We start from the raw sequence: 11689 nt of genomic DNA, 5'->3' as shown, positions 1-11689 counted from the left end.
CACTGACATGGAAAAGGACCTAGGAATTTTAATAAACAGCAAACTAAGCTGTAGAAACCAGTGTCAGGCAGCTGCTGCCAAGGCCAATAAGATAATGGGGGCATCAGAAGGGCCATAGATGGCGGTGATGAGAACATAGCCCTGCCACTTTACAAATCACTAGTCAGACCACACATGGAGGACTGTGTACAGTTCTGGGCTCCTGTGAACGAGGCAGACATAGCAGAGCTGGAGAGGGTTCAGATGAGGGCAACTAAAGTAATAACTGGAATGGGGCAACTACAGTACCCTGAAAGATGATCAAAATTAGGATTATTCACTTTAGAAAAAAAGATGACTGAGGGGAGATCTTATTACTATGTATAAATATATCAGGGGTCAGTACAGAGATCTATCCCATCATCTATTTATCCCCAGGACTGTGACAAGGGGACATCCTCTGCGTCTGGACGAAAGAAGGTTTGTACACAAACATAGAAGAGGATTCTTTACTGTAAGAGCAGTCAGACTATGGACTCTTTACTGTAGGAGCAGTGAGACTATGGACTCTTTACTGTAAGAGCAGTGAGACTATGGACACTATACTGTAAGAGCAGTGAGACTATGGACTCTTTACTGTAAGAGCAGTGAGACTATGGACTCTATACTGTAAGAGCAGTGAGACTATGGACTCTATACTGTAAGAGCAGTGAGTCTATGGACTCTTTACTGTAGGAGCAGTGAGACTATGGACTCTATACTGTAAGAGCAGTGAGACTATGGACTCTATACTGTAAGAGCAGTGAGACTATGGACTCTATACTGTAAGAGCAGTGAGACTATGGACTCTATACTGTAAGAGCAGTGAGACTATGGACTCTTTACTGTAAGAGCAGTGAGACTATGGACTCTTTACTGTAAGAGCAGTGAGACTATGGACTCTTTACTGTAAGAGCGGTGAGACTGTGGACTCTTTACTGTAAGAGCAGTGAGACTATGGACTCTTTACTGTAAGAGCACAGACTATGGACTCTTTACTGTAAGAGCAGTGAGACTATGGACTCTTTACTGTAAGAGCAGTGAGACTATAGACTCTTTACGGTAAGAGCACAGACTATGGACTCTTTACTGTAAGAGCAGTGAGATTATGGACTCTTTACTGTAAGAGCAGTGAGACTATGGACTCTATACTGTAAGAGCAGTGAGACTATGGACTCTTTACTGTAAGAGCAGTGAGACTATGGACTCTATACTGTAAGAGCAGTGAGACTATGGACTCTTTACTGTAAGAGCAGTGAGACTATGGACTCTTTACTGTAAGAGCAGTGAGACTATGGACTCTTTACTGTAAGAGCAGTGAGACTATGGACTCTTTACTGTAAGAGCAGTGAGACTATGGACTCTATACTGTAAGAGCAGTAAGACTATGGACTCTTTACTGTAAGAGCAGTGAGACTATGGACTCTTTACTGTAAGAGCAGTGAGACTATGGACTCTTTACTGTAAGAGCAGTGAGACTATGGACTCTTTACTGTAAGAGCAGTGAGATTATGCACTCTTTACTGTAAGAGCAGTCAGACTACGGACTCTATACTGTAAGAGCAGTGAGACTATGGACTCTATACTGTAAGAGCAGTGAGACTATGGACTCTATACTGTAAGAGCAGTGAGACTATGGACTCTTTACGGTAAGAGCAGTGAGACTATGATGGTGAGTTCACTAAAAGAGTTCAGGAGGGGCCTGGATGTATTTCTGGAGTGTAATAATATTACAGACTATAGCTACTAGAGAGGGGTCGCTGATCCAGGGAGTTATTCTGATGCCTGATTGGAGTCAGGATGGAATTTTTTCCCCTAAAGTGAGGAAAATTGGCTTCTACCTCACAGTGTCTTTTGCCTTCCTCTGGATCACTTGCAGGAATAACAGGCGCCGAACTGGATGGACAAATGTCTTTTTTCAGCCTATAAACTATGTTTACTATGTTGAGTTAATAAGGTGTCAGTGGTTGTAATTCAGGTTTATATGGAGACAGAGGCTGGTAATAATAGAAGTACAGGATCCTATTCTCTCGCTTCAGCCTATAGGACAGTCTCTCTCTATACTGGGAGGAGGTCAGAGAACAGAAGAATAAGATTTCTGTAGATTTTCTATACAGATAATATAACTGATTTATGTTTTTCTGTCGTATTTTCATGATATTTCAATTTTTTATATTTTTCTCTAGTAGAAATTTCTTGAGAAGCAGCGTTTCACCTATATCTAAATGTTCCATCCTTAGCAATCAACATTACTAAAGAAGAAGTTTAATGACTGCAGGGAATGTCTAGTAATGAAACACTTAATCTATATAATAATGTGGGACTAAGAGAATAAAGAGGCTGTGACATTGGGGAGCAGCTTCTTCCTGTGCTCAGCCATGGTGAGAAAGCATGTGGTCAATGGATGGACATTTTCTAATAATGTTTTCAGATGGAATTTATTTTCTACAAGTCTTTTAATTTATGAGTTTTGCAATGGTTGTTTTATATATTTTATAGTAATAATTTATTATTGATGCTACACACACATAACCAACGATATCCTCATACACAACTTTATCCTCACACACAACTATATTCTCACAACGATATCCTCCCACACAACTACAGTTGCAAAAAAAAGTATGTGAACCCTTTGGAATGATATGGATTTCTGCACAAATTGGTCATAAAATGTGATCTGATCTTCATCTAAGTCACAACAATAGACAATCACAGTCGGCTTAAACTAATAACACACAAAGAATTAAATGTTACCATGTTTTTATTGAACACACCATGTAAACATTCACAGAGCAGGTGGAAAAAGTATGTGAACCCTTGGATTTAATAACTGGCTGAACCTCCTTTGGCAGCAATAACTTCCACCAAACGTTTCCTGTAGTTGCAGATCAGACGTGCACAACGGTTAGGAGTAATTCTTGACCATTCCTCTTTACAGAACTGTTTCAGTTCAGCAATATTCTTGGGATGTCTGGTGTGAATCGCTTTCTTGAGGTCATGCCACAGCATCTCAATCGGGTTGAGGTCAGGACTCTGACTGGGCCATTCCAGAAAGCGTATTTTCTTCTGTTTAAGCCATTCTGTTGTTGATTTACTTCTCTGCTTTGGGTCGTTGTCCTGTTGCAACATCCATCTTCTGTTGAGCTTCAGCTGGTGGACAGATGGCCTTAAGTTCTCCTGCAAAATGTCTTTATAAACTTGGGAATTCATTTTTCCTTTGATGATAGCAATCAGTCCAGGCCCTGACGCAGCAAAGCAGCCCCAAACCATGATGCCCCCACCACCATACTTCACAGTTGGGATGAGGTTTTGATGTTGGTGTGCTGTGCCTCTTTTTCTCCACACATAGTGTTGTGTGTTTCTTCCAAACAACTCCACTTTGGTTTCATCTGTCCACAGAATATTTTGCCAGTACTGCTGTGGAACATCCAGGTGCTCTTGTGCAAACTGTAAACGTGCAGCAATGTTTTTTTTGGACAGCAGTGGCTTCCTCTGTGGTATCCTCCCATGAAATCCATTCTTGTTTAGTGTTTTACGTATCGTAGATTCGCTAACAGGGATGTTAGCATATGCCAGAGACTTTTGTAAGTCTTTAGTTGACACTCTAGGATTCTTCTTCCCCTCTTTACAGGACGGCCACTCCTAGGGAGAGTAGCAGTGCTGAACTTTCTCCATTTATAGACAATTTGTCTTACCGTGGACTGATGAACAGCAAGGCTTTTGGAGATACTTTTATAACCCTTTCCATCTTTATGCAAGTCAACAATTCTTAATCGTAGGTCTTCTGAGAGCTCTTTTGTGCGAGGCATCATTCACATCAGGCAATGCTTCTTGTGAAAAGCAAACCCAGAACTGGTGTGTGTTTTATAGGGCAGGGCAGCTGTAACCAACACCTCCAATCTCATCTCATTGATTAGACTCCAGTTGGCTGACACCTCACTCCAATTATCCCTTGGAGATGTCATTAGTCTAGGGGTTCACATACTTTTTCCACCTGCACTGTGAATGTTTACATGGTGTGTTCAATAAAAACATGGTAACATTTAATTCTTTGTGTGTTATTAGTTTAAGCAGACTGTGATTGTCTATTGTTGTAACTTAGATGAAGATCAGATCACATTTTATGACCAATTTGTCATTCCAAAGAGTTCACATACTTTTTCTTGCAACTGTATATCCTCACACACAACTATATTCTCACACACAACGTTATCCTCACACACAACGTTATCCTCACACACAACGTTATCCTCACACACAACGTTATCCTCACACACAACGATATCCTCACACACAACGATATCCTCACACACAACGATATCCTCACACACAACGATATCCTCACACACAACGATATCCTCACACACAACGATATCCTCACACACAACGATATCCTCACACACAACGATATCCTCACACACAACGATATCCTCACACACAACGTTATCCTCACACACAACGATATCCTCACACACAACGATATCCTCACACACAACGATATCCTCACACACAACGATATCCTCACACACAACGTTATCCTCACACACAACGTTATCCTCACACACAACGATATCCTCACACACAACGATATCCTCACACACAACGATATCCTTACTGAACATTTGTAAGGTTTTCAAGGGTCTCAAGGGACTTTACGGTGAAGCATTCACGTTATGTTCACACAGGGGGATGGCAGCAGCTGGTCGTACTAGGGCTGCAATGATTCATCGATGTAATCAATGCAAAAAAATACTCAATGCAGTTTCTCTGCATCGAGGATTCGTTTACATCACGTGACCATGGAGCGTGAGTGAAGTGAAGCCTTTCACTCGTGCTCCATGGCCTCCCGTCGGCACCGCGCTGCAGGGCCTTGCATGCACATATCATCAGCACGCTGGCTGACGCTGTGTGTGACGTCAGGTCCCTCCCAGTGCATGATGGGAAGAAGACGCGCTCCGTCTACTGCGGACTCCATGTCAGTGCACTGGCAGGAAAGGCAAGTATAAAGTTAGCACTGGGGGGGGGGTGATGTTGGCGATTTGAAGGGGCTGATGGCGCTGGGGAACATGGATAGCAATGGCATGGAGGAGCAGATGATATATGATGGCACTGGGGGAGTGGGGGACATGGTATGAAGGGGCTGATCTGATGGCAGTGGGGGACATGGCATGGAGGGGCTGATCTGATGGCACTGGGGGAGTGGGAGACATGAAAATTGGCAATGGATGGCATGGAGTGGCTGATGGCACTGGGGAGTGGGGGACATGGCATGGAGGGGCTGATCTGATGGCACTGGGGGAGTGGGAGACATGGAAATTGGCAATGGATGGCATGGAGTGGCTGATGGCACTGGGGGAGTGGGGGACATGGCATGGAGGGGCTGATCTGATGGCACTAGGGAGTGGGAGACATGGAAATTGGCAATGGATGGCATGGAGTGGCTGATGGCACTGGGGGAGTGGGGGACATGGCATGGAGGGGCTGATCTGATGGCACTGGGGGAGTAGGGGACATGGCAATTGGCAATAGATGGCATGGAGGCACTGGGGTATTGGTGGGCATGGCAATGGATCGCATGGAGGGGTTGATGACACTGGGGGAGTGGGGGACATGGCATGGAGGGGCTGATCTGATAGCAGTGGGGGACATCACATGGCAATGGATGGCATGGAGGCACTGGGGGAGTGGGGGATTTGGCAATGCATGGCATGGAGGGGCTGATGGCACTGAGGGAGTGGAGTTGATGGCACTGGGGTTGGGGAGAGCTGAAGGCACTGGAGTATAGTAAAGCTGATGGCATTGGGGGGAACTGATGCACTTGGGCTGATCGCACAGGGGGGGAAAAAAGGGTGTTGGGGACTGATAGCAGGGGTCTGATGAGGAAAACAGTCCATTAATTCATTTTTTCTTATTAGATTACTCGGTTATTCGTTAAAATAACCAGTAGAATATTTGATTGCTAAAATAATCGTCTGCTGCAGCCCTAAGGTGTACACATGAGGCACACTCGATGTTTTAAGAGGCGCACTTACAGAATTTTTTGTTTTATAAGATGCATTCCCCCCCCCCCCCCAAAAGTGGAGGGGAAAAAGTCACTGCGTCTTATAAACCTAATGGGACGCACATTCGGTGCCTCAGGAGCTCTCACTAACAGCTCCTGAGCCTGCCATTAAACTGTTGGGTGGGCTGGCAGCTTCACTAAAGGCTTCTGCCACCAGCCCGCGCTTCCTTAACAAGACTGCACCAGGGATGGGCGGGCTGGCAGCTTCACTTATTGTGCTACGCTGCCGCCAGCCCGCGCATTCATATTGAGGGGGGCTCCGCTATTATAGTAAACCGTTGGGCGGGCTGGCGGTTTCATTTACTAGGTACTGCTGCCACCAGCCTGCGCGCCCACCCCTCCACTAATCAGCTTCCTTCCAATTTCCCTCTGTACCAGCTCTGCACCTGCTGTGTACAGCGGTTTTGCGCACCCAGTCCCTGGGTGAGTGGAGTTTAGGACAATATAAAAATTACTGTAAATGTGTCATATATGACTATAACCCCCCTCATCCATAGGTATCCACCCATGCACTGCAGTATATGAGTGGATTCCTATGGATGAGGGGGGTTATAGTCATATTTAATATAAACACATGCCAATTACAGAACAGTCCCTGGATAGTGTTTATATTTAATCTGACTATAACTCCCATCATCCTTGAGATTACACCACTGTACAGTACATCAGTGTGTTCTTTAGGATGATGGGGTTATAATCACATAAGTGTCATTCACAGATCCCCCATAACAGTGTCCTCCACAGATCCCCCATAACAGTGTCCTCCACAGATCCCCCATAACAGTGTCATCCACAGATTCCCCTATAAAATAGTGTCATCCACAGATCCCCCATAACAGTGCCATCCACAGATCCCCCATAACAGTGTCATCCACAGATTCCCCATAACAGTGTCATCCACAGATTCCCCTATAATAGTGCCATCCACAGATCCCCATAACAGTGCCATCCACAGATCCCCATAACAGTGCCATCCACAGATCCCCATAACAGTGCCAGCCACAGATTCCCCTATAATAGTGCCATCCACAGATTCCCCATAACAGTGTCATCCACAGATCCCCATAACAGTGTCATCCACAGATCCCCCATAACAGTGCCATCCACAGATCCCCCATAACAGTACCATCCACAGATCCCCCATAACAGTACCATCCACAGATCCCCCATAACAGTACCATCCACAGATCCCCCATAACAGTACCATCCACAGATTCCCCATAACAGTACCATCCACAGATCCCCCATAACAGTACCATCCACAGATCCCCCATAACAGTACCATCCACAGATCCCCCATAACAGTACCATCCACAGATCCCCCATAACAGTACCATCCACAGATCCCCCATAACAGTACCATCCACAGATCCCCCATAACAGTACCATCCACAGATCCCCCATAACAGTACCATCCACAGATCCCCCATAACAGTGTCATCCACAGATTCCCCTATAATAGTAGAAAACGAAAGACAGGAGCAGCACACAAAAACAGGCTTTCCAGAGCTTAAGTTGAAGGAATGCAGCAGCTGAGCTGAAGACCCCAGATCCAGGGCGGACAAGATGAAGGCAGTAGAAAATGTAAGCTACAGCAGCATCTCCAAACAAATAACTTCTTTATTCAGACCTCCATGGCACGGTGTACAAAAATTGCAACGTTTCGGCTACATGTAGCCTTTGTCAAGCATAAAATACAAGTGATGATACCCACATATAAATGGTTCAAAACACGCACTCCCACAAAGTTATTCACCCAATCTAAGACCAGAATTAATAAAGCAAATCTGATTGAAACCAATCGTGAAAGAATCGCAATGCAGTACCTATTTAACATAATGTATATACGCCCCTCTAGCTCACTGTGAGGGCTTTCCATAATCGCAGCTATGTGGACCTCGGCGTGCCTGTCGAGTAACTGCGCATGTCCATACACGTCATAGGTCCACGACAGTGTGAGGGCAGATCAAATCTCGCAGGCTTAGCAGTGATCCCGCCTCCCCTAGAGATCACAGTAGAGATAAACCAGCGGCGCCAACAACCAATGAAAGGCGCCCGCACCGACGACGTCATAGTCGACGTGCAAGTCACGTGACCGATAATCTCGATCACATGACCGCTGTTTGTGTGTACATGGTTACCAACCACGCTATGATGCGATCGCAAACTGTCACCACCTAGGACATGCGCATCTTCACGAGAGGGACCACGAGGTATATGAAATACTTGCCCACTAACATAGGGAGAGATTATCACAATGTTATAAAAAATAGAATGGCTGAATAACTTTGTGGGAGTGCATGTTTTTAACCATTTATATGTGGGTATCATCACTTGTATTTTATGCTTGACAAAAGGCTAGATGTAGCCGAAACATTGCAATTTTTGTACACTGTGCCATGGAGGTCTGAATAAAGAAGTTATTTGTTTGGAGATGCTGCTGTAGCTTACATTTTCTACTCCCCTATATTAGTGTCATCCACAGATCCCCATAACAGTGTCATCCACAGATTCCCCTATAATAGTGCCATCCACAGATCCCCATAATAGTGTCATCCACAGATCCTCCATAACAGTGTAATCCAACAGTGTAGCTGATCTTCTCAGCTACAGTGTCCCCGTAACTATGAAGGACACAAAAATAGTCCAAAATTCTCTCTTTTCACAAATATGTGCTGGATGCAAGAAAGAAAAATGGGTATGAAATATAATAAGCCAGATTGGGAATATGGATGAAGTCCCATTAACCTTTGATGTTCCATTGAACAGGACCGTTAATGTGAGAGGCACAAAAACCGTAACGGTGAAGACCTCAGGACACGAGAGAACCCATTACACGGTTGTGTTGTCCTGCTATGCAGATGGGACCAAACTGCCACCAATGCTGATTTTCAAGAGGAAAAACATGCGAAAAGAGGCGATTCCAAGAGGCTGGATGGACGAGAATGGCATGAGAATATGGGTCGACAAAGGGAGAGCTTCTGAAGAAACCGGCCCTACTTGTGCTTGACCAGCTTAGGGCACATATCAGTGAACCCACAAAAAAGAGATTCAAGGACGTGAACACTCATCTAGCGGTGATTCCTGGGGCCTTACCAGCCCGCTGAAGCCTTTGGATGTGTCAATCAACAAGCCATTTAAGGTTTTTATGCAAGAGGAGTGGAATAAACGGATGGCTGCTGGGAATCACAATCTTAAACCCAGTGGATGGGTGAAAAGGCCCACTATCACCCAAGTCTGCGAGTGGGTGAAAACATCATGGCAGTCAATGAAGGATGAAGCAGCTATAAAACTTCAAAAAATGTGGCATCAATAATGCCTTGGACGGTTCTGAGGATGATGTCCTGCATGAAACCACCAGTGATGATATCACTGAGCTTGAGTCTGGACAGTTGTGGGGAGTTTTTGGGCTTTCCAGATGACTAGAGTATTGTTCTAACTCTTTCCTCATCTGTTAACGGTAATTACTGTAATAATGGTTCTTTATGCTGCTGATGGCTGTTGGTTATGTCTAGACATTATTGTTATTTTATTAAAATGTTTTAGCCCACCTTTTAGTTCAAATATTCCCCACCCCCCATGTTCCTCCTCTGAAAACTAGGTGCGTCTTATCAGGTGCATCTTATAAAAGGGAAAAATACGGTAGTTAGCTTGAGTGTCATTAAGTATTGGTATATGGAGGAAAGTTATGATTTACACAATTGTATCAACCAATCATCTAAATCGGGATATGTGAGTACGACATACATGAAATTCATGGTAATGATAGAGTTAAAGTGTAACTGTCATGTTTTCATCAAAAAAGATCAATTTTAGCACGTTACTGCTGCTGCAGCTTAAAGTAATCTTTAGTTTCTTCACTTACCACTGTTTTCCTTGAGATTTTTCCCTTAGTTACGGCTGTTTTAACCTCTACAATATGAGGACCTTCTCAAGATGACTCCTCTGCCAGTTCTCTGAGGCCAAAACTGCTTTCCCTCACTTCCCATACACACTTGCTGTAGCCAGCAGCTCCCTGCCAGCCAATCAGATTGGATTACTGAGAGACACGCCTCCTCACTCTGAAGCCTAATGCAGGCATGCAGTATGAAGGACCGCCCCTCTGTCTTCCTAGCCGGAGACAGATGAGCCCTAGCAAAGGTCTTTTGAGGGAGCAGTGGAAAGGGACAGAGGACATTAATGAAAGCTATTATTATAAGGTAATTACAGATCTTTTGGCAATCATTAGAGATAGTTAATTACATAGTTAATACGGTTGAAAAAAGACAAACGTCCATCAAGTTCAACCAAGGGATAGGTGGGGACACGAATCCCAGAAGGAAGTGAGACTCAGATTTCTACACGTTTTCATAAACATTTATGTTTTTTACTTTTAAGAATTCGTCTAAACCCTTTTTGAAACCGTCCCCTGTTCCTGCTGTGACCACGTCCTGAGGACGTCTATTCCACAGATTCACAGTTCTCACAGTAAAGAAGCTTTGACGCTTCCAGAGACTGAACTTCTTCTTCTCCAGTCGGAGGCAGCGCCCCCTTGTCTTTTGAGGGCATTTTACATGGAACAGCTTTTCGCCGTAGTATTTTTTGTATGGCCCATTTATATACTGGTACAGGTTAATCATGTCCCCCCTTAGACGTCTCTTCTCAAGACTAAATAAATTCAATTCTTTTAATCTTTCTTCATAACTAAGACCCTCCATGCCCCCTTATCATTTTAGTCGCTCTCCTCTGTACTCTCTCCAGCTCCAGGGCATCCTTTCTATGGACTGGTGCCCAGAACTGGACTGCGTATTCCAGATGAGGCCGCACCAACGCTTTGTAAAGTGGTAATATTACATCCCTGCCCCGCGAGTCCATGCCTCGTTTAATGCATGACAATATCCTGGTGGCCCTAGAAGCAGCTGATTGACATTGTATACTATAATTTAATCTACCATCCACAAGGACACCCAAATCCTTCTCTATAAGGATGCATCATTGACAGACTAACTCAGGTATACATGCCGAGCTCTAATAAACTAGCAAATAAAAAAAAAAATATGACTGTTACACTTTAATTGTTAACTGGGATACTGTATTCCAGAGAGGTTCCAGATACAGAAGAAGTTAATCCTGGATCCAGGGATGGATTGGCCATAGACCTTACAGGGAAATTTCCTGGTAAGCTGATGCCCAGGGGGCCGCCCAGGTAATGAGATAATGAGCTCTCAGCAGCAGTTAACAGGATATTACTTTATATTAAAAAAAAAGGTAAGACATCTGGTTTATATTTGGAGTAATAAAGGATTACAATACTTTTATTTCTTAGTTATAGAAACATTTTGGTATTTCTCAAGATATTAAATTAATAAATATGATACATACTATCAATAAAAATTGCACAGACATGGAGAGACATGACTGAAGGAAGTTACACTTATGTTTGTTTATTTTCTATTATGGTAACATTTTTATTAAAAAGGGTATAATCTTTTTTATTTATCAATGTTATATCGAAATATATTGGGATAAATGAAATTTTCAAGATCATTCATTAGTAATATATATTTATGGTACATGGCTATCAAATTTTTTGGTTATTGTTAATTAAAAGTATAAAAACATTTTCTC

The 11689-nt window shown here is 43.6% G+C and overlaps 1 protein-coding gene across 1 annotated transcript in view; it reads right to left on the bottom strand.

The window, feature by feature from the left end:
• The window catches only part of LOC120989674 (oocyte zinc finger protein XlCOF8.4-like), a 24323-nt gene extending 19680 nt beyond the window's left edge, over nt 1-4643 (bottom strand). The window contains exon 1 of the mRNA XM_040417926.1: nt 4179-4643. Within this exon, the coding sequence (XP_040273860.1) occupies nt 4179-4643 (465 nt within the window). The remainder of the gene's footprint in view (nt 1-4178) is intronic.
• Nucleotides 4644-11689: the final 7046 nt, after the last annotated feature.

Source organism: Bufo bufo, chromosome 2 (assembly GCF_905171765.1).
Source record: "Bufo bufo chromosome 2, aBufBuf1.1, whole genome shotgun sequence".
Lineage (NCBI taxonomy): Eukaryota > Metazoa > Chordata > Amphibia > Anura > Bufonidae > Bufo > Bufo bufo.
This window is presented reverse-complemented; position numbering and strand designations above follow the sequence as displayed.